Source organism: Hylobates moloch, unplaced genomic scaffold (genome assembly GCF_009828535.3).
Source record: "Hylobates moloch isolate HMO894 unplaced genomic scaffold, HMol_V3 SCAFFOLD_10, whole genome shotgun sequence".
Classification (NCBI taxonomy): Eukaryota; Metazoa; Chordata; class Mammalia; order Primates; family Hylobatidae; genus Hylobates; species Hylobates moloch.
In genome coordinates, this window is record NW_026652285.1 from 29,423,123 (window position 1) to 29,446,873 (window position 23,751).

General features: G+C 41.9%; 2 protein-coding genes across 4 annotated transcripts in view; one reads left to right on the top strand and one right to left on the bottom strand.

Moving 5' to 3' along the window:
* Positions 1 to 2,700, top strand: part of WNT3 (Wnt family member 3) — a 54,677-nt gene extending 51,977 nt beyond the window's left edge. The window contains exon 5 of the mRNA XM_032162633.2: positions 587 to 2,700. The gene's annotated coding sequence lies outside the window, so the exon portion shown is untranslated. The remainder of the gene's footprint in view (positions 1 to 586) is intronic.
* Positions 2,701 to 7,751: 5,051 nt separating this feature from the next.
* Positions 7,752 to 23,751, bottom strand: part of NSF (N-ethylmaleimide sensitive factor, vesicle fusing ATPase) — a 166,303-nt gene continuing 150,303 nt past the window's right edge. For 2 of the 3 annotated variants that reach the window (XM_032163941.2, XM_032163942.2), the window contains exons 18-22: positions 15,532 to 15,666; positions 13,826 to 13,939; positions 9,848 to 9,903; positions 9,620 to 9,718; positions 7,752 to 9,421 (exon numbers count right to left, since the gene is read on the bottom strand). In XM_032163941.2, the coding sequence (XP_032019832.1) occupies positions 9,622 to 9,718; positions 9,848 to 9,903; positions 13,826 to 13,939; positions 15,532 to 15,666 (402 nt within the window). In that variant the 3' untranslated portion in view covers positions 7,752 to 9,421; positions 9,620 to 9,621. The remainder of the gene's footprint in view (positions 9,422 to 9,619; positions 9,719 to 9,847; positions 9,904 to 13,825; positions 13,940 to 15,531; positions 15,667 to 23,751) is intronic. The other variant, XM_032163943.2, reaches the window with a different exon arrangement.

Genomic DNA, 23,751 nt, shown 5'->3' on the forward strand with positions numbered 1-23,751 from the left:
CAGGCCCCTAGAGGAGCTGGGGGTTGACTGGGAATGCCTCAAACCCTTTGTGAGATATGACATTTGCATACATATGACTATGCAAATGAATAAAATGAACACACCGCTGCTCCAGTGGGAAGGAATTGTTCGTAACTAAGTAGGCTTTCTCCCATTTGGACAGCTCATTATCAAGCTATTTGGTACGGTACAAAAACACAGTGCATGCCTGGCGTGAGCCCAGCACAGCAGTTGACTCGGAGTTGGGGACTGGGCCCTCGGCCGGCCACCGTTTCTCCCATCCTGAGTGACCTGCTCCGGGGCTTCCTGTTGCCCAAGACCCTCAGCTAGAGGTCGGGGAGGTAGAATTTTGATCCCATTCTGTGGACTCGAAAGCCTTACTGCTCCTGTGAATCAATCATATGACCTCCCTCAACAGTAGGCCCGAAGCACAGAGGAGAGCGTGGAGAAACCACCCAAGTCCTCATCACCTCTGAGCACCAGGGACACATTCAGATCCATCAGCAGCCTCTGATCTTTGAACCCCAATGGGTGGTCTCTGGGAACGGAATTATGTTTCTAATTCTTCCTCTTTATTTTCCCCAAGGGCGCTGGGAAGGGGTGAAGTGTGTGGCTGGGGCGGATTCAGCGAAGTCTCATGGGAAGCAGGACCTAGAGCCGGGCACAGCCCTCAGCATCAGACAGCAAGGAACTGTCACCAGCTGCACGAGTGGTAAATGACCCAGACCCAACTTGCCTGTGGACGGGGAGGCTCTCCCTCTCTCTCATCTTACATTTCTCACCTTACTCTGGATGGTGTGTGGTTTTTAAAGAAGGGGGCTTTCTTTTTAGTTCTCTAGGGTCTGATAGGAACAGACCTGAGGCTTATCTTTGCACATGTTAAAGAAAATAAAAACGAAAACAAATTCGACTCCAACAGAACAGGCTGGGCTAATGTGAGCTCTCGGCCTGGCAGTCAAGACATCAGCATGGGCAAGGTTCTGTTTCCAAACTGCTGCTTCTGGTGACATTCCAAGACGCCTGGAGGTGGGAGTCAGGAAGTAGGACACACCCCTGCAGTCTCCTTTTCTTGGTCTACTCCCATTCAAATTTGAGCTAATTTCTCATTCTGATAAAAGCCATAGGTTTAGCTAGGATGAAGTGGTAGGGAGGTCCGCGGCAGTTGTTAGAGTAGGATTTGGAGTTTGGAAGAACTGGCAGCTCAGGGTGGCCTGGTCAGCCGTTTGAAGAGCAGCCATGTGTTCTTCTCAGTCTCATTTTCTCTATAACCCTGTTCTGCACGAGAGGCAGTCAGATCTCAAAATCTTTTTCCACCATTCTGCAGTTTCCACTGTCAATGCAGTTCTTTTTTTTTTTTTTTTTTTTTTTTTTTGGTGGTGGACGTTGTAAATAGGTTATGTAAGGGGGCAAGTCTTCTCTAGCTCAAACGGCTTCCTAAATAAAGAAGCGATATCTTCGGAAGGGGCCATTCAGTCCTTCCCAGCTCTGCTCACCTGCAGATTCTCTGTACAAATAACTGCAGATAGAGCAGCTGCACTCCAGGTCACCTTAGTATAAGTTAGACAAAGGGTCCGTCCGTGAGGGAGAAGTCATCAATTCCTGAAATTCCAACTTTGTGACTAGCGGATGGGGAGGATGAAAATCATCCCTTTGCTTCCTCTCCAATACGGACCCATCTTACTGTGTCCTTTCCTCTCTGGGGCCGATGTGAGTAAACACAGACACAGAGTTCTTTCCCCCAGCTCTTCTTCCCTCACCTGCATGCTGAGATAGCTTCCATCCATGCAGTTCCCAAGGATCTGGATTAGAAGTTCAAAGGGGAACCAGCAGTCACCTACACCCTTGGGTGAAGCATCTCACCGCTGAGTTCTCCCTGAGGCATACTGGTCCAGCCGAGGGTACTAGAGAAAGCTAGCAAAAGGGAGGCACATAGATTTCACAGTACGAATCGGTTCAGCAACTGTCTTAGGGAGAATCAGAAAGAAGAGATGCAGCAGGGGAATGAGCAGAACAAAGATTTTTCTTTCTCCCCCTTCTCTCTGGGGTCTACGTAACCCTGACCTAAAATACTGGGGCAGCGATCTCCCAGCTGATGCAGGCGGGCTTGCCAAGACGGTCGTCCAGGAGCCCACCTTCACTCCTAAATCTGCTGGCCACAAGCCCTGCTAAAGATACACATCTCACCCCCCTCCGCCGAGTCTGAAATGCCCCTCCCCATCTCACCTTAGACTGAACAGTTTTAAATCATGTCAACTGGATAATGCTTGCTTTATGTGAGAATACTTCAGCAGAATGGATACGAATTTTCAAAACAATCTTTTCATATCTATGTATTCTATATTAAAAGTGATAAAGTCATGTTTCTGGGGCGTATTCAAGTAGCTGACAAGTAATTATTTAATAATAGTACATGAGTGCATTGTAATGATTCTCGACGTAGTCAGGTAATAGTATCCAACTGAAATTTCCTACCAACCTGCTGTATCCAAAGTTTTGTAAAAAGTTGTAGAAGTTGTTGATCTTTTTGATTTTATATTCAAAAAGTCTCTTTTTATAAATATTATTTATTATACAATGTATATACCTTTGAGTTAACTAAGATTATATATTATATAAATATATATATATTTGGAGAAAATATATTTCATCATGCAGTTTTTTTCTGTTAAGTCATTAAAGAGAAGGTAAACAAACCTAAAATGGATACATTGTACACTGTGTGGAGTTTCCAGATTAATGCTCAGGAGGTCAAGGATATGAGATTCTGAACATGGTGGCCTCAGCTAATTAAATGACCAAGTGAAGGTCATTTCCGCTGTTCTCTAAGCAAGATCATCAGAGATGTCACGGACAGTGGGTCTGATACACCATAGGACATTCTTAAAGGCTTCTTTTGTTCTAAGTTAACATCTAACAATGAATTTACAGTTTTAGAAAACAACAACTTGGGTAGTAATTCATTTCACAGACTCAAGTATTTTCAATGTATAAATTAATGTCACAGGCACTCCTAAAAGATGTGGCCCAAGGCCAGCAGACCGCAGGGGTGGCCACTGCCTTAATCCCCTCCTCACCACGTTTTCAACTCCATTTAATGGGAAAATAGGATTTTCTCTATTGAAAATGAAACTTGACTGAAAATGGTCTGTCCCCTGCTAGCTCCACTGTGAGAGCTAAGCCGTAGAGGAGGTAGGTTGGTCTACAAGAAGAAAGGGTGTGCCCTGGGCTGTGGGCTGTCTGGAACAAGTGTCATTTGAAGTTGGGTGTGGGTATGGGTAGAAAGGGCCTGCCAGTGGGCATGCTCTGGGGATGGGCACCCTCTCAGATCGCCGCTTCACAGGACCCACTGGAAGCTCACAGGTTATGACTTCTCAACAATGAGATGCCACAAGTTGGTTTTATGACAACAGACAATCCTTTAGTTTTCAGACCTACCCATAAAATGTCACCTTTGGTTTATTCAGCACATTATTTCAGAGAACAACAAAAATGTTCTTTCTCTTTCTCCTGATCTACCTCAATTAGGAACAAATCTTACCTCACTACAAAGAGAAATAATGAGAACAGGCTGGGTGGGGTGGCTTAGGCCTGTAATCCCAGCACTTTGGGAGGCCGAGGTGGGTGGATCACTTGAGGTCAGGAGTTCAAGACCAGCCTGGCCAACATGGTGAAAGCCCATTTTTACTAAAAATACAAAAATTGGCAGCTGGGCATGGTGATGCACGCCTGTAGTCCCAGCTACTCGAGAGGCTGAGGCAGGAGAATCACTTGAACCTGGGAGGCGGAGGTTGCAATGAGCTGAGATCGCACCACTGTACTCCAGCCTGGGCAACAAGGCGAGACTCTATCTCAAAAAAAAAAAAAAAAAAAAAGGGAACAGGGAAATAAAGCCATGAGCCGCCTATGGTGGAGGCGGGCTGCTCTGTGCTGCATTTGGACCTCTGACTTGAGGTTTAGGAATAGCCACCAGAAGTTCATGCACTCTGTTTTGTCCATGATGTGTCTTTAGCCCCAGAAAAGCTGAAACCACAAAAACTGTTACGCTTCAGCTGTACAATGAATTGGACACGTACAGGATACAGATCTCCTCTACATCTTACGGTCTGGTCATTTTTATTTCATTTTGACTTTTTATTTTTCTTTTGCATAAAGCTAATACAGGTTGACTACACCTTTTCTGAAATGCTTGGGACCAGAAATATTTCAGACTTTGGAAGATTTGCATATATACAATGAGGTATCTTGGGGATGGGACCCAAGTCTAAACACGAAATTCATTTGTTTCATATGCAGCTTACACACATAGCCTGAAGGTAATTTTATAAAATATTTTTAATAATTTTGTGCATGAAACAGTTTAGACTGCATTTTGAATTTTGATTGCCACCTCCTGTCACACAAGGTCAGGTGTGGAATTTTCCACTTGTGGCATCCTGTCAATGCTGAAAAGTTTTAGATTTAGAGCATTTCAGATTTTGGATTTTTAGATTAGGGATGCTCAACCTGAACTTATCTATCCCAGCATTCTGGGTACTTTTTCCTTTTTTTTTTTTTTTTTTTGAGGTAGGGTCTTGCTGTGTTGCCCAGGCTGGAGTGCAATGGTGTGATCACGGCTCACTGCAGCCTCAACCTCCTGGGCTCAAGTGACCTCCTACCTCAGGCTCCCATGTAGCTGGGACCATAGGCATGTATCACCATGCCCAGCTAATTTTTAAATTTTTTTTTTTAGAGATGAGGTCTTGCTATGTTGCTCAGGCTGGTCTTGAACTCCTAGTCTCAAGTGATCCTCCCACCTCAGCCTCTCAGTGTTGGGATTACAGGCATGAGCCACCCCACCTGGCCAGTACTTTTTCAATCAATAAGATTGCCAAATATTTAAATGGTCCCTGTTCATACTAATGAAGACCATTTGTAATCCTATGATTAGTTTTTAATTTTTAAAAGACAAGTGTCTCTCTCTGTCACTCAGGAGTACAGTGGCATGATCATGGCTCAACACAAGCTTGACCCCCTGGGCTCAAATGATCCTCCTCAGCCTCCCAAGTAACTAGGACTCAGGCGCACTCCACTATGGTAATTAAAAATAAACTCTTTTGTAGAGATGGGGTCTTGCTGTGTTGCCCACTGGTCTCAAACTCCTGGGTTCAGGGGGTCCTCCCACTCAGCCTCCCAAAGTGTTGGGATTACTGGGTGAGCCACCACGCCCCGCCCAGTCTTATTTGATGGTTAAGGAGAATACAGTTTATAGCTGTGCTTGAACATGGAGTTTCTCCCTATGTATAAGTACTTACAAACGTCTAAACACAAGAGGACGTTATTTAACAATCTGAAAGAGACAACATAATGAGACGATCTTTCAAAGCAGTATTATTTTATGAAGAAAGAAGGGAAGGAAAGCATGTGAGACAGTTCAAGGATAAGGGGATGAGGTACAAAGAAAGGTGGAAGGAAAGAAGGTAGGGAAAAAGCAGAAAAGCAAGGAAACACGATGGCGAGATGATTCTTGGTGTAATCTAATGCCGTCTCCCGTGGTGGCCCTAGGCATAGGGACGTGTTCTCGTGTGTGTGGCTGGTCTGCACACTCGAGTGAAGTCAGTGCAGCTACGCATTGCTGCTACACTGCCACTGTTTCTCCCAGTTTAATAGAGAACTTTCTAGGAGGCAAAAATCTTACCATTAATCTTATGCTCCCAAAGTAGTGAGACAGAAGTTGTGTGGCGTCTATGCTGGGAAAATTTCAAACACGATCCCTCCTTGGATATTTTGTCTTCACCCGCTTGGGATGCTTGCCAATCACAGGCGCTATCTCCCGCATCTTCATGCCACGGTGCCCGTCCAGCACACGCCCTTGTGGGCTCATCTCCAGGACCCAGTCCCAGTACGGCTTGCCAGCTGATGAGAAACTCTAGATCATTTTGCAATAAATTCTGCAATTTACCTGCTGTCTTGAACTCTCATACACACCCTTCCCCAGTCACTTATTTTATTTTTTGAGACAGAGTTTTGCTCTTGTTGCCCAGGCTGGAGTGCAGTGGTGTGATCTTGGCTCACTGCAACCTCTGCCTCCCAGGTTCAAGCAATTCTCCTGCCTCATCCTCCCAAGTAGCTGAGATTACAGGCATGTGCCACCATGCCCGGCTAATTGTGTATTTTTAGTAGAGATGGTGTTTCACCATGTTGGTCAGGCTGGCGTCGAACTCCTGACCTCAGGTGATTGCCCGCCTCGGCCTCCCAAAGCTCTGGGATTACAGGTGTGAGCTACCGCACCCGGCTGCCCCCAGTCACTTCTTTAGAGAGGCTATGGACCAAGTTGTCAGGCAAGGAAAATGAAATCCTGCTTTCACCTTCTGTGTTTGGGCTGGGGTGGTTGTTTATAGCTGACTCACTGTTTCAACAAGTCTGTTGATCAGGATTTGATTATTGTACACACTTCAATCTACTCCATGATTTTGCAACTTGTTGCTGAAACTTTTAAAGGGGAGGCTGCAATTTTTAGGATATGAAAAGACAGCCTTAAAGTAAAAACATATTTCCGACTTTAACCACAATTATGCAATTTTTCTGTGTGACATTGAAAAAAAAAAGTGTCCCAGTGAAGATGTACAAATTTAGAAAGGATAAAATAACCTCCTCTTTTGAGGTTTTGATCTCAAAAACATCTTATGACAAAAAAATAGCCGGTTAACAATTCACCCATAGATGAAGAAACCTAAGGTAGCAGCTAGCTGGAGTCTCCTTTGCTTCTTCACAGGCTGTTCTGTAATCTCATATGCTCTGCTGTACAGCACTGGCTTTGAAGAATATTTGGGCAGCTTCAAGAACCGCCTTCTCAAGGCTATGCAGGGACCAGGTCGGCCTCAGGGTCCTCCTCCCAGGAACTCCCGTTGTGGAAGTTCTTGAAGCTGGCCTCTTCCCCACAGGGCCTTGTGGATTTTCTGAGCTGCTTCCTGTCCTAACCTGAGCCAATGCTAAGGATCAAGGTTTAGGAGGTTAAGAGATCTGATAGCTCAGAAAAATGTAAAAAACTATGGAGGATACAAAAGTGAACCATGTGAATCAATCTCACTGACAGCCTTTAAGTTCCTTGGTTTGCACATTTCACAGAAAGGAGTAGTTCTAATTGAGCAGCAACTCTCCTTTCTGGTTTATTACTAACCTTGTTTGTGGCTTAGGTACCTGAGTTGATTTTTTTTTTTTTCTTTTTCTGAGACAAAGTATTGCTCTGTTGCCTAGGCTGAGTGCAAGTGGCATGATCCCGGCTCACTGCAACCTCTGCCTCCCAGGTTCAAGCGATTCTCCTGCCTCAGCCTCCTGAGTAGCTGGGATTACAGGCATGTGCCACCACACCCAGCTGTTTTTTGCATTTTTAGTAGAGACAGGGTTTCACCATGTTGACCAGGCTGGTCTCGAACTACTGACCTCAAGTGACCCCCCCACCTCAGCCTCCCAAAGTTCTCGGATTACAGGCATGAGCCACTGTGCCAGGCATTTTTTTTTTTTTTTTTTTTAGTAAGATAAAATAAGTATAAAGCATAAGATGGTTGTATATTAACTTTTTCTGATACTCTAATGATCTGTTTTTAAATAACTATACTTTCTAAATAAGAGATTTTTAAAATAAAAATCATCCCTCATGTTACGCTACTTGTAACAAAACAAGGAGAGGTTTCTTTCCTGACCCCCTCCTTCTTCCTCCATTCCTGTCAGCTGTTCATGTCGTCGTTCTATATGAAACACTGGTCTCCAGAACATTTTCAAGTATATTTACTCTTTATTGCATTCCTTCATTTGCATTAAACAATATTTATATTTTTCAATATAGTTTTGGACAAAACACAAAGACATTAAGCTCATTTAACAAGAGACATAAGTTAACACAATGTGTGCTGCTTTCATGAGGAGGAAAGAGGCAAGATCTTAGAGGAATCCAGGATACTGGCCACCAGGAATCACAGGATCTCACAATACAATCCACTTCTTTAAAAGCCACAAAATAAGCTAGGGAAGAAAACCCAAAACAAAGAAGATATGACATCCAAGTCTCCACCAAAAGTATACAAATAGCAAGATTTGGAGATGATCTGCTTTCTCACATGGGGACAAATAACAGAGGAGCCACACCCAAGTGCCACTGTGGCCACAAGCCTCATGGGTGGCGTGTGGGGTAAGCACCTTAGGATGGCTTCTAATTGCTTGTCCTTGCATTTTAAGCAGCAGTAGGGAGAGAGAGGCACGCTCCATAAGTCTCATCACCAAATATGATCTAATTAAATTCCTGCTAAGTCAGTCAGTTATAAGACAAATCACCCTCAAAAGGACTCAATGGGTGCTTCCTTTTGGAAGAAGTGTGTGGAGGGTAAAGGAAATGTGTTCAATGTATTGGAATGGACAATAAAGGACTGAGGGAGAGGGCTAGAAAATGATTGATTTTTCTGGAGAATAGTGTTTTATTTAGACACTAGATAGTACAGATCATTTAAAATAAAGGATAAATTCTAAGTAAGTCATTAAGCTAAGGAAAAAGCAGTGATACTAATAAGCCTTAATATTATACTAAGGAATTGACCCACTTGGAGTTGGACACTAATTAGTGCCGAGAGGTTTGTAAATTACTTTAATAACTCCTTTCTGTTTGGGGGTGTACGCTTTTTCCATACCTATCTTTCACATGTTTTTAACAACATCTACTAAGTGGTAATAATGAGCATATCTCTTACCACAGAGCAAATTAGTTATACTAAGGGGAAGTCACAACCAACAGGGTAGTCATCTGACTTTCTGTTAAGAAAGATCTTCTGACTGCAACTTGAAAACATCTCTGACAATGATTGAGAACAGCATTCTAGAGATTCAATGCCTTGTTTCTTCAGGCAAAGAGAATACCAGTCTTGTGGGAGACCTTTAACTAAATACCCAGTGACCTTTAGTGTTAGCTCAGGACAGCTGCCAGAGGATCTCTGGCCCACACCTTGATTTACTAAGCCAGGTTTGCATGTAGAAAGTCTGTCTTCTAATTGGCCAACTGTTGTCATGCAACATTCATGACACTGACTGAGAGTTTTCAGGGGTGATGGTGCTAGTAGAGAGCTTGAAACGTGTAGTGTCCACAAGCACTGGATGGTTCCCACACAGAGGGACTGAGCAAGAAGGAATCACTTTAGCCTGCATGGGAAGGTAAGCGCAGCATTCTAAACCAAATTGACACCTTCCACGAGACACTAAGCTATCTCAGTACGCATAAGGAAGGGAGTTTTATTGCACTAATCATGCAGAGCGAGCACGTGTTGAAGGTAGAGAACGTTCCACTTAGTCCAGTATCTTGAGTAAGACAGTGAAGATCCCAGGCCATCTTCACCTTGGTCACTTCCCTTGGTCACGTGTGTTTCAAATAGTTCATTTTCAATCAAAATCAAGGGGGCTACTGCAAAAGAAATACCAAAACACAAAAAACCAGATGGGGGTCTGTAAAAAACTATTCATCAAAAAAAAAAAGATCACTAAAAGCTTCTTAATGGTTATCCTACATTTCCCACTATGCATTTGCTATTAGATGAGCACTTCACAAAAGAAAATAGTCACAGCTCCATGCATGTAAAAGCAGGTTCCAATAAATATGTACCATTAAGTTTTTCCTGCATTGTGACAAGGAAGTTTTGCGAAGCAGGACAGGGAGAGCAAACCAACAGTACAACCAACTTCCTTGCTTGGTCTCTCGGACCTACAACACAGCGAAGAATTCAAATAAATGGAAACAAACTTATCTAGGAAAGCAACTCTTAGAACAGGCACAGGGATTTAACAGGGTGGTAAGTTTGGTTGATGGTCATTAAATGTTGTGTGTACTTACGCTCCTTCTTCTCTTAAGAGAGCCAAGAATTTTCTCACACGGTATTCAGGATCCATCTAAATACATCAGAAGAAATGAAGATGGGTTAATGGTACCTTCTAACAACTCTGCACTTGCTTCATGCGAAGGCAGTGTTCGGTTTCACACTTCATCAATGCTCTGCTAGGTCACTGAATGTATTACTTGCTCCTTGACCAGCATTCTCACACCAAACAAAGCAGATCACATCATTTGGAGGAAGTGAATGGGGTTTTCCAGAACCACGTACACTGGGTTCCAAAATACCCAAGCCCACTGGTCATCATAGGCACTTGGGCCAGGCGTGCCCTGTGCTGGTGCCTGTGAAGCATCGCTGTGAGACTGGACAGGGCCATTCATCAGAGTTCAAATGACACCCAATTCATCTGTTGAAGGTATAAAAGTCTACTAAAGTCACAGCAAAGTAGAAGATACCAAGTTGAGGCTAATTCAACAACTAAAAAATAGCTTATTAACTCTACATAACCAACAATATAGCTTTTCTTTTTTTTTTTTTTTTTGGAGATGGAGTCTGGCTCTGTCGCCCAGGTTGGAGTGCAGTGGCTCGATGTCTGCTCACTGCAAGCTCCGCCTCCCGGGTTCACACCATTCTCCTGCCTCAGCCTCCCGAATAGCTGGGACTACAGGCGCCCGCCACCGCGCCCGGCTAATTTTTTTGTATTTTTAGTAGAGACAGGGTTTCACTGTGTTAGCCAGGATGGTCTCGATCTCCTGACCTCGTGATCCGCCCGCCTCGGCCTTCCAAAGTGCTGGGATTACAGGCGTGAGCCACCGCGCCCGGCCACAATATAGCTTTTCTTAGCCTCAGTATCTGTCATATAGTTTCTTCTTTGTAGTAACAAAGTTGTGCTAAAACTAAAAAAATGAAGAGTACTGCTGATTCCTGAAATAATCTCTAGATGAATCTGGGTCTCCTGTGACTGCGAAGGTGTCATGAGTCTAAGAAAAGATGGCGCAACTTTGTTTCAGGTGCTTCGTTCAGGTGGTTATTATCAGCTATCTCAACTGGTTTTCATTTTCTATTCATATTTATACTAACTTGTTAAATGTACTCTATTCTCGTAGGAGCACAGGAGATACGAAGTTATCTAGAAAACAATCATTAAAAACATCTTTAGTTCCTGAAGATGAATTTTTATTTTAAGAAACGCACCTAACTTTTAAAATACGTTTCAGAGCAGGAGTCTGTTTCCCAAGAGGGAACTCCCTGCCCTCCAGGAATAACTTTCAAATGCTCAGTGCAGCTGTGGGCAGATGTGCAATTGGACTCCCCCTCCAACCACGGATTTTTTTTTTTCTTTTTTTTTAAGATTTCTTCTATCCCAGAAAAACACTGAACAGAAGTTTCAAATGTATCAAAGGTAAGAGGTCAGACTACAAAGGACTAAGAAAAAGTGTGAACAGCTAACAAAAGAAACATTTTTCCTTTTTGGGAATAGAATTACATATGAATCAATTGTCAAGTTCTTAAAAAAAAAAAAAAAAAGGAACTGGCTGGAGCGCAGTTGTAGTTGGTACTTGCAGTTCTTTGCCCATTAAATATATTTAATATGTGTGAGCAACAACTTACTGACTTGCCTGTAGCTATGGAATTAAAAGTCAGGAGAAAGGGAGGAAAAACGTAATCTAGATAAATGACTTTATTCCCTCAGGTGACATCCAGTCAGAGCAGATCCTCGGCTCTGTGCAAGTTTTAACAGAATCGCATGTAGTGAACAGAGAGGTAACATGACTTATATTCTGCAAAACTACATGCCTCTTCACTTAGGCTCAGCCTCTCTAAGGCAGATCTAAAGAGAATTCACTCAGCTGCACGAAATCCATTTGACATGAAGGGGTTCAAACTCAGAGGCCTATGAAATGTCAGTCGCTGAAGATTAGGCCTGAGTGCCCCACTCTCACTCTCTACCCCACATGCATAAGAAGCATTAACTTGATCACCAACCTGCAGGCATCAAAGGAAGAGAAAGGGATGAGGGTTGGGGGAAAAAAATCCACATAGTTTCTTCGATGCAATTATTGAAAAAAAATTATACTGAAACTTAAAAAAAAAAAAAAGGGCTGACAATCTGACAGATTTATCTTTTTTTCAAGGAAAGAGCCAATATACCTGTATTTGCACTTTTACCAAGAATAAGTCTAAACGAAGTGGTTAGTCTGTAACTTTAATTTATGGCTCATAATGGAAAATAAATTAATTGACTTAAAAATAGTCCATCTGAAAGCTCAGTAGATTAAATTAGATTTCTGAAAGCCACAAAAATTTTATTTTCAGATAAATTTACCAGAAAAGATTAAAAAGCATTCACTTCATGTTTCCAATTTGTTATTGGCCCAAGAGCCTATTTCAGACGTAACTGTGAAACAGAAACTTCACCTCTGCCACTCACTGCCCACACTAGCAGAATGCAGGACCATCAGTAAGCAACACATGATGCTTAGAATACAGCCACTCTGTCCACCTAGGACCAGAATGAATTTACAGTTATTCATCCAACAAACATTTACTGGCCGGGCGCAGTGGCTCATGCCTGTAATCCCAACATTTTGGGAGGCCGAGGTGGGCGGATCACCTGAGGTCAGGAGATCGAGACCAGCTTTGCCAACATGGTGAAACCCCATCTCTACTAAAAATACAAAAAATTAGCCGGGCATGGTGGGTGGGTGCCTGTAATCCCAGCTACTCAGGAGGCTGAGCCAGAAGAATCCCTTGAACCCAGGAGATGGAAGTTGCAGTGAGCCAAGATCACGCCACTGCACTCAAGCCTGGGCAGCAAAGCGAGATTCCGTCTCAAAAGAAAAAAAGTTACCAAGGGCGAGGCATAGTGGTGCATGCCTGTAATCCCAGCACTCTGGGAGGCTGAGGCAGATGGATCACTTGAGCTCAGGAGTTCAAGACCAGCCTGGGCAACATAGTGAAACCATGTTTCTACAAAAAATACAAAAATTAGTTGAGTGTGGTAGCACACGCTGGTAGTCCCAGCTACTTGGGAGGCTGAGATGGGAGGATCGCTTGAGCCTGGGAGGTCAAAACTGCAGTAAGCCATGATCACGGCACTGCATTCCAGCCTGGGAGACAGAGTGAGATCCTGTCTCAAAATAATAATAATAATAAAAGTTTACTGAGCACCCTTGTATGTGTTAGCTCTGTTCCAGGGGCTGTGGACTCAATAGTAAGAGCCAAGGTCTCTGAACTCAGGGCTTGATAGAGAGATATTTATCAGCTACCTAGTATGTCAGATAAGGACAAGAAGACACAGGATGGGCACACGGAAGGGTGGAGTTCTAAAAAGGAAAGGTAAGTTGCCAGGAGATATGAGAAAGTTCCAAAGAAGTTTCATCTGTCTTTGCCCAGGCAGCACCCTGGGGCTCAGTTTTCTATGTGATTCTGGATGCTTCAACCGTACAGTAGTTTGCATGAAATTTCTAGGAGCCCAGCCAGGGACAAATATACAGATCCCAAGTCTAGACTGCATAACTTAATTAACTTGTTCCTTAAAACAGTCTCCCAGACACCGTTTGGTGTACGTGTGGTCGCTTACTGACTTGAGGTGTAACATCATCCCCTCTCCATCAATAACCTGGTGATGTGGTCTTGGATAATTCACTGACAGCCTGTGGCTCACATAGTATCCTCATCTCCAAAATGAGGGGGCAGAAGAACGATTGCTCTTTGAAGTCTTTTCTAGTTCTAAGATCTAGTGGCTCCCTAAATTAAAACTAACTTTATAATCTTTCCTTCCATTTTTGAATTTTAAGAAGTTAAAAAGTATTAAGTGATCAATCTCAGAAGCAGGCTACTAATACCAAATTAAGTTTGGAAATAATATAAGAAAATCAAAACTTTAATTAAAACCTTGGCAAAGGAAATAATGAACCCTCTTGGTGTGTCCTGAAGCTTTGTTCTGTCTGAGTCATACGGAGAAGGAAGTACTTTACCTGGAGGGACATCTCGATCAGCATTAGTAACTTCTTGATTCCTATCCAGACCTTCTTCCCTTTGACTTGCTGTGCAATTGTGGTGCGTTCCTTATCCTTGAAGTTGCCTAAAAGCTACAAAAACAATAAACAATAATCAAAGCACTTATACAGTGAACACATCAACATTGGTTAATTCTACTTACCTTTAAAAGAAGAGTGATAAAAACTACTCAAGTTGATAGAATTCTCTCCTACTTTAAAATACGGTCTGACCTTCACCTTCCTAAACCCATTAGGTGCAATCATGAAAGTGAAAACTGGTATCTTAAACCCTGTTTTCTTATGGACCGCTATGTAACTTATATTTGCTGGGGAAAAAAATAGCTCCAATCCATAATAAAGATAAGTTAAAATTTTTAACATTCTTTTCTAGGAACAATCTGTATGTGTCAAAGCAAACTACCTTTAATTCTCTTACCCAGCTTCTGCACAAAAGCTGTCTACATGGGTAACTTGAAAACATTTATCATATAGATAAATTTCAATTTTGTTGGGGGCCTTGAGGACTTTAAGAAGCTTTACTGACTCTACCACTGCTGAACAACTCAGTAGATAATATTTTCCAATAGAGCTCACCAAGTTACTTGTGAATATTGATATTAAAAGTTAAATGAAGAACATTCTTTTTTAAAAATGACTTTGTCATTTTCAAAGAATTAAGAAAACATTTCTATTTCTAAACTTGTTAATAAAGTTCCTTTTACTTCTGTAGCTTTTTTTTTTTGACATTTCTAAGGCTTTAATCATTGTTCCAACTTATTAAATGCAAGGAAATGTGCTAAAAGCTACTATGAATGGTTAATTTTTCTATACAGTGATTACTTTACCCCCACACCACCACCCATTCAAGTTTCTGGTCCAAGTAATCTATATACATCACTCACGCTGGATACAGAGCAATTAATTCCTGGCAGTTTGTAGCTGCCTACATTGAGGAATGGGAAACTAACTCACTGTCATGTATATTCATCTTTCTCCTCTAATTCCTGAAAACAGCTGGAGGTACAGGTTGAGTATCCCTAATCCAAAAGTCTGAAATCTAAAATGCTCCAAAATCGGACACTTTTTGAGTGCCAACATGACATTCAAACAAAATGCTCACTGAAGCATTTCAGATTTCCAGATTAGAGATGCTCAACCTAAATATAATGCAATATTCCAAAATCTGAAAAAATCTGAAATCTGAAACACTTCTGGTCCTAGGCATTTTTTGTTGTTGTTAGAGTTTTGCTCTCTCGCCCAGACTGGAGTGCAGTGGCACAATCTTGGCTCACTGCAACCTCCGCCTCCTGGGTTCAAGAGATTCTCTTGCTTCAGCCTCCTGAGTAGCTGGGACTACAGGCGCCCGCCACCATGCCCAGATAATTTTTGTATTTTTAGTAGAGACAGGGTTTCACCATGTTGGCCAGGCTGGTCTCGAATTCCTGACCTCAAGTGATCCACCCGCCCCGGCCTCCCAAAGTGCTGGGATTACAGGCTTGAGCCACCGTGCCTGGCCTAGTCCTAGGCATTTTGGATAAGGTATACACAACCTGTAATATCCCCGGGTCCCATGTTCCAGATTAGCATAAAAACCAAACACCAGATATAATGTGGTACCACCACTTATTTCAGCCTCAATTCCTTTCTTATAAACAGTGTGCAATCCATTGACTCATTTTTACCTCCAAAGCTTCCAACAGCTGCTCTCCTGTGGCAATGTTGGGCACGTGGATGGTGGTGCTGAAAGCGTTAAGCATTTCCATCTCCTGAAGGACATCTTTGCGGCTAGTGGTCCCAATGATAAGAAGCTTGCGGCCCTGATCATAGGGTGAAAATGTGTTAAAATGTACATAATAAGACTAATTAGGAAACTACAGTAAGCTTGAATACAATTTGCAAAAGCCATTTATTTAATCTTGCAAATGCAAATGATTAGGCAAAACAGAAGAAAACAATTCAGGATTTTCCTGAAAATCTTGAAAAAATGTACCAACAACATGATTCAGAAAGTGGCAACATGTGAATAGCTCCTTCTCATTCACATCAATAAAACAATGGATTAGGAAATCAGGAAGATACACAAACCAAATGGAAAGATACTGACATGTATGTATGTAATTCCTTCCTCAGAGCCAACATGGCACATGTATGGTGGGAATTGGGGAAAAAAGATGAAATGAATAGAAAGTATGTGGCGCTGGCTTTACAATGCTTTAGTACACTTTTTAGAAGGAGCAGGGTAATAATAGTTTACATTTATGCAAAACTGAACTGTAAAAGGTGTGGGTTAAAGTGCTTTCCATAATTGTCACATTTAATATTTTTCAGTTTTACTTTTAACCCTGAAATATTAAAAAAGTTTAAAAACTATGCCAGGCTTATAGCTACCATTCTCAGTTCCCTTTCTTCAAAGGCAGCCATTTTCAATTCTCTTAGCTTTTCTTCTTATATTTACTTCCTTATCTTCAAATAATAATGTTACATTACTAGTTTTAGATTTTTGTTTTCAGCTTTAAATATGATTTACTAACTTCCTACCATGGAAAATGGGGATTTATTATTAATTTTGCACTACCTCCCTTCCCCCACCACATGCCCCTTTTTACATCCTTCCAATACAGTTATTTCACAGTCTTTAGTTAAATCTATATTCAGTATTTATTATGTTTATACAAATGTGGTTTACAACTAGGCCATGCAGAGTACTATTCAATTTCCTTTCTTGGACAACACTTTGTTTTACTGGAGTTAATTGCCTTTTTCCCCTTTGCTTAGTTTACAGGTACTTATCACAAGTTTGTCTCTAAACACAATCACAAGTCTCTTTTCAGTATGTTCAAACACATTACATAGTTTCAAGTTGTGTTCTTGAAGAAATTCCCCTCCAGGAGTCCTCTGTGTTCACAGTTCAATCTGAAGTGGTGACTGTCTAGGCCTGGGGCACAGCTGTAGTTCTGGAGCTTTCCTCTCTCTTCTGTTAGATTCCCTGTATCCCAGCCTTCCTTTTCCTCATCTATTCTCTTGTCTGTGCTGCATATACCCAAAAGCTTCCTGAGAAAGAGTGAGGGAGGTAAAATTTTAAAGACCTTGCATGTCTGGAAATACCTTTATTCTAGCCTTAATATTGTATCCTTTGTCTTAATAGTTTGGCTAGTTGTAAAAAATAAGGTTAGAGGCCAGGTGCGGTGGCTCATGCCTATAATTCCAGTGCTGTGGGAGGCCGAGGCAGGTGGATCACCTGAGGTTCAGGAGTTTGAGACCAGCCTGACCAACATGGTGAAACCCCATCTCTACTAAAAATACAAAATTAGCTGGGCATGGTGGCACATGCCTGTAATCCCAGCTACTTGGGAGGCTGAGGTAGGAGAATGCTTGAACCCAAGAGTCAGAAGTTGCAGTGAGCTGAGCCGAGATCACGCCATTGCACTCCAGCCTGGGCAACAAGAGCGAAACTCCATCTCAAAAAAATAAAAAAATAAATAAAAAGGTTAGAAATAATTTTTTTTTCTCACAATTTTGAAGGCACTGAAGGCTAAAAGACAAATGCTATCTGATCTTTGATCTTTTGTTTCTAACCTTTTTAATACAAAACTTTCAGATCTTTTCTTCATCCCTATGTTCTGCAATTTGAAAACTACATATCCTAAGATGGTTCTTTCTATACTCATTTTGCTGGCACTAGATTCCTTCTTTCTAAACTGGAAATTCCAATCATTCAGTTCTAGGAAATATGTTTCCTTGAGATTTCCTCCCATTCATTTTCTCTGTATCACCCACTGGGAACCTCTTAGTTGGATACTGATCCTCTAGGACTAATCTTCTAATTTTCTTATTTTTTTACTCTTAGTTTTTATTTCTTTCTCTTTCTAATACTTTTCAGGTTAGTATCAATTTTATCTTCCAACCTTTACACTAACTTATTTTTCAGTTCTAAGAGCTCTTCTCGTTTTCTGAATGTTTTCTTTTTTAATTGTATCCTGTGCAATTAAAATACAATATCTTGTTTTAGATCTCTGAGGCCGGTGGCTCACACCTGTAATCCCAGCACTTTGGGAGGCCGAGATGGACAGATCGCTTGAGCCCAGGAGTTTGAGACCTGTTTAGGTTAACATGGCGAAACCTCATCTCGACAAAAATACCAAAATTAGCCGGGTGTGGTGGCAAATGCCTGTAGTCCCAGCTACTTGGGAGCTTGAGGTGAGAAGATCGCTTGAGCCCAGGAGGTTGAGGCTGGGGTGAGCCGAGATGGCACCACTGCACTCCTGCCTGGGTGACAATGTGAGACTCTGTCTCAAAAAACAAACTTGTGAATATTATAGATTGCAAAAATGATGTTTTCTTCTGTTCCTTGTTTTGTCTGTTTCCTATGACTTGCCCCTTTTTCCAATTTGTTTACTGGAGGCTTTCCTCAAGTGTCTGGTGATTGCTGGATAGCTATTCATATTTAAGAGCTAAACTATGAATGGAAATTCTGTGTCCGGGGGCTTCACTATAGGATGATCAGGTAAGACCTGGCTCATTATTGGGGGTCCCTCAAAGGTTAGTATGTGTAAATTTTTCCCAGAGAAGAATCTTCCAGTCTCCTTCCCAAAGACTATAAAGCCTCGTTGCCAGCATACTGGAGTCGACAGGGTAATGTTTCTGGGTATCTCGCCATTTAATAGGGACACCTCCACTTAATCCTCTTTGTAGTATGGCACCTCTCCAGATCAGTCTCTCAATTAATTTTCATTATAATCATGAAAATTCAGTACTACTACTATCCCCATTTTACTGATGAAGCTATTGAATCTCACAGATGTAAGTCATTTGTGTTCAAGGCCAAATAACCAATACATGATGGAGCCAAGACTGGAAACCAGATCCAGACCCAAATCATATACTGCCTGTCTTTACAAAGAAAAACACATTACTAAAAAAGTTTACTTGGAAAATGAAAGAGGAATAAGTTTTAAACTTGTGTCACTAGATTTATAATACACACTCAGTCCATAGATAAGTCTCCAGTAAAGACTAATCATTGAACCTATACACAGATCTTAGAGATTCAGAACATTAAAATAAATGGGCTATCGGGAAAAGATTTTAAGAAACCAAAACAATTTCAATTTGGGTTTGGTAAACATTATACCACTACTGTCAATAAGACACGTTAGCCTTTCTCAATGTTACTCAATGTTTTTATCCACCTGCTGTGCCAAGAATGGGCAATGTACCACCATAAACCAATGCAGATCAAAGAAACAAAGTTGAGACCCTCTGGTACAATTAGCCATTAACTTAACAGATGACTGCACAAAGAATATGAGATAGAAGTACACCTGTGAGTATTCAGATTAAAGGGTAATCATTATTATTATTTGAGGAATCAACTAGGTAAAAATCAAATGCTTATCATCAGACATTTACCAAGTTCCTAGATGAATATGCAACAGACCTTCCACAGAAAGACAGATGCAAAATAGATAATACAATATGGAAAGGTGGAGGTATTACGCACAAGGATGTCAGGTAGAGGGAAGAAACACGTGGCAGAGAAAGCTTTTTCTGGAGGAGATGATTCATGAGTTGAGTCTTAAGGAATGAGTAGGTTGATTAGGAAGATGAAGGGGAAGGACATTCTAAGCCAGAGGAACAGAAATACGTAAGTACAAGGGCAATATAACAACAAAAGCTGGGGTGTTGCGGTAATTACAATCGAGTAAAGACACACATTTTTACTATAACAAAAAGTGGTGCTGTTATATTTAAAGTATTTTTAACACTAAATTCTAATGGCAAACTTGGGAACATAGCCCTAAAGGCTAACAGATGCCAAAGGCCACACATGCTGATACATCCTCAGTACGATTAAAGGTAACTGTTACTTCTCTTTTTCCTTAGCTTTTTATTTTTTATTTTTTTTTTATTTTTATTTATTTATTTATTTATTTTGAGACGGAGTCTCACTCTTTCACCCAGGCTGGAGTGCAGTGGCGCGATCTCGGCTCACTGCAGGCTCCGCCCCCTGGGGTTCACGCCATTCTCCTGCCTCAGCCTCCCGCGTAGCTGGGACTACAGGCACCTGCCACCTCACCCGGCTAATTTTTTGTATTTTTAGTAGAGACGGGGTTTCACCGTGTTAGCCAGGATGGTCTCGATCTCCTGACCTTGTGATCCGCCCGCCTCGGCCTCCCAAAGTGCTGGGATTACAGGCGTGAGCCACCGCGCCCGGCCTTTCCTTAGCTTTTTAATGTCCCATAGTCCATAATGCAAACTTCCTCATCTTGCTCCTCTCTCACAAAGGACAATGTTGGCCCTAGAAGAGTGGCACTGAGGAAGAAGCTTCTCACTCATTCCAGAAAGCCAGACTTTTAAAATCACTGCCCGTTTCCTCATGAGATGTTCTCTTACATTAACAGTGACTATGCTCTTCAAAGTGTTGAAAGATTGGGAAATGTAGAGCAACTTATACTGGAGACGCTAATTTATGTTTTGCTTTCCTTCTTGTTTAACAAGACTCCAAACACTGCAAAGAGGTCATGACCCAGGCAAGTTCGGGTCTTGACTTGTAAAGCGTCATCTTTAAGAAAACATTGAAAAACATTACCAAATTATTAAATTGTGCCAGGCCATTTTGTGTATTAATTAGTGGTAATGATCTTAAGGAAGCTTTATCATGAAAAACAGCTCCGAATGTATTAATGTGATAAATTGCATGGGATTCGTCTGAAGGGAAATGCTGCCAGCAGCATGAAATGGGGATGCAGCTTTAAAAATAAAAGTGGTGCTCAACCCAAGAGGGGACCTCCACCTCCCTAATGTGTGGCCACCAGTCTTAATGTCCACAGTGCCCAAACATGCCCCTTGGCAGAAAGCAAAAAAAAGCAGAGTGATAACCTATTTGGGAAAAAAGAAATAGCTCCCAGCATACTCTTTACTGAGATTTGCTAGTCCTGATGCTATAAAGAAAAAGCCTAAGTAGAATGACTATCTGCCAATCGGATTATGATAAACATTGTTCCAAGGTTAAATAAGTATTAGTTAACTAATTCTTAGTACCATAAGCAGCAACTCAGGTGAAAACATTTCCATGAAAAAGGCAGGGCTCAGTCAGGTGTTGATCCTTCAAAAAAAAAACACTTCTTTACATGATGAAGAATGAGCGAGGACTAAGCAGCATCTAAGCCTTTTGCCACACAAAGGCCCAACCAGATAATCCACACCCTTTCATAGGTCTTGCCCATTGATTGGACCCAATAAACTGATTTGTAACAAAAGTTCATGTGGAAGAAAGCTTTTTTTTTTCCCTAAATAAAAATGCCACTAATATAATACTGCAGTGAAATGGAAGGGCTGATTTCAACCTATGAACAAAAGTAAAGTCAGTTATGCAGGAAAGAAAGGCCATTCTTTCCATAGCATTCAATGCTGAGCAAGTGTAATACACCCTTGGTAAGAAGAATTAACTATGAACAATTGAAAACCTTGAAATGGATTAAGAAGTGAGTTTAAAAGTGCAACTCAAAACTGCTATGTGCTGGGGGCATTAAACTTTATTTTCTGCTTATCAGAATCTGATGTTTTTGTAAATGAGAGTGAAATAGTTCAGAATATTAAGCATTTGTAAATCTGGTAAGTAAAATATGAAATAGACATTAGCCCATTGGAGCATTAACAATAATTTACTCCTTTTAGGTACTTAATAGAATTATGAGATTTGGTTTGTGCCTTCAAATAAACTACAATTTAGCTGGGAAAACCAAGTAAATATTCAGGGAACACAACCAAGTAACACACTCGCAAATACAAACTAATCATGGCGGAGGGCACCCGGTGTATGGGGACAGTTTCCTGGAGTGGGGTTATCTAGGAAGGTTATCTGTAGTACTGCAAAGACAATGACAACAAGTAGGCACTGGCAAGGCCCTTGAAAAGAAGGGACAGGTCCCGAATGCGCCTAAATCCTATGTGTGTGGTAGAAGCAGCTGAGCCAGAGCACCAAGGCTGAAAACGAAGTTGTTTGCAGACATGGAGAGGGAACAATCAGCAAAAGGCAAACTCGGGATGCTAAACTAAGGGAAATATTTAATATAAAAAGCAACAGGAAACCAGAGAAGGTTCTTGAGGAGGAAGACCTGTGATGGAGAAGAGGGTCCTGGCAGCCACAGGCAGGAGGTCTACCTCTTAGGGGCCTGTGAGGAGCTGCTGCCCCAAGGACAGGCCAGTTGTAAGAGTGAGCATCTCCAGGGACCATGCTGCACCTTTTAACCAGTGTCTTATGCATATGATGTCCTTTTAAAGGCAAGCCCAGGGCTGGCAGAAAGCAATGGTGAGGCAAGTCCCCTGATGGACAGGTAGCTTGGTGCAATAGAAGTAGAGGCCCCATCACTCACAGCTGTGTGATTTGGGGTAGATTATTTAACTTCTCAGCATCTGTCTCCTCCTCAACCATAAATATGGGATGAGAAAATTCTACCTACTTATGAGAATAGAGTGTGAGGTGGAGATTGCTGAGGCGGGGTCTCTGTCATCACAGTCAGAACAGGCAAGAAGGAAAAGCAGCAAGCATCTGAACAGGTGGGCTTCAGAGGAACCTGAAGAACAATCCTCTGCCTGTGGTGTCAGGAATCCACACGGTTAGGTCAGGTGGGTGAGGGGCGGGATGCCTAAAAATCCCTCTCTTCCCAGAAACGAACACAGGAAACTGGCAGCAAATGATGCAGAGAGGCCAAGGTTGGCTCTGGGTTAGGAAAGATGAGAGCTCCCATCTTCAGCTTCACAAGGGTTACTGTGAGGCCCAGAAGAGGCCTGAAGCAAAAGGTCAGACAACCCCTCCGAAGGAGTCATGGCAGTGGGGTGACCCATGGAGAGTCAGAAGGACTCATGGCAGCGTAGGGCCTCAGGGAGAGGCAGCAACTTCTAGGAGGAAATCGGCTCAGAGCCAAGAGTGAGAAGCTCTCCCGGTAGAGGTCCTTTGGTCTATCACTTAACCTGGCTTCATTCTTGAAATAGGAATAACTTTTCATATTTTCTTAGCTTGTATTATTCAACAGAGACCCTTAGAAAAATTCTACCTTGCCACAGTGCTTCTCTGCATTTATCTTCAAGCCTGAATCTTGTTTCTAGCCTGTCAACTCCCCGATGGTAGAAACCACGTATCATCCATCTGTGCCCCTGCAGTACTCAGCATGGCATGCCTGGCACACAGAGAGGATTCCTCTGCCTGGAATGCTCTTCCCTTCCATAGCCACACAGGCCTTTCCCTCCAAGTCGAGGACCTGCCTGCTTTTCCAAAGGCCAACTCAATCCCCTTGTACCTCCATTTAAAACTGCAACTCCCCAACCCTTATCTTGCCCTTTCCCTCCTCCAGTTTGGATCGCCTTTTACATACTATATACTTACTATATTTACTGTATTTCTTGCTAGTCCTCCTTCATCAGGACACTACTAAGTCGGTTTGGCTTTACTGATGTTTCCAGGGCTAGCATACTGCCTTGTACAAAGTGCAAAGTTAATAAATATGCATTGAATGAATGATAATCGCAGTATAGCTTTCAAGGGTAGCAGATCACTCCTTCATTATTACTTTCTGGTCCTAGAAAAATGCACATTATATTAAGTGTCCAAAAGGAAAATAACTATCATTTCAGAGTCTACACCTCTGAGCCCCAAGTGTTGATAGCAACAAATTTTAAAGAAAATAATCTAGAATGAATGGTATGTATGCTTCGTGCCAAAGGCTGGCTTATCTCTTTTAATCAATTGATTAGCTATTGACTGGATAACACAGACTTCTCTAGCAGAGGAAAGATAAGATTCATTAGCTGTCATTAACTTAAGCTAGTGAGATAACAAGTACTATTGGCCAGTGCAGTGGCTCACACCTGTAATCTCAACACTCTGGGAGGCCGAGGCGGGT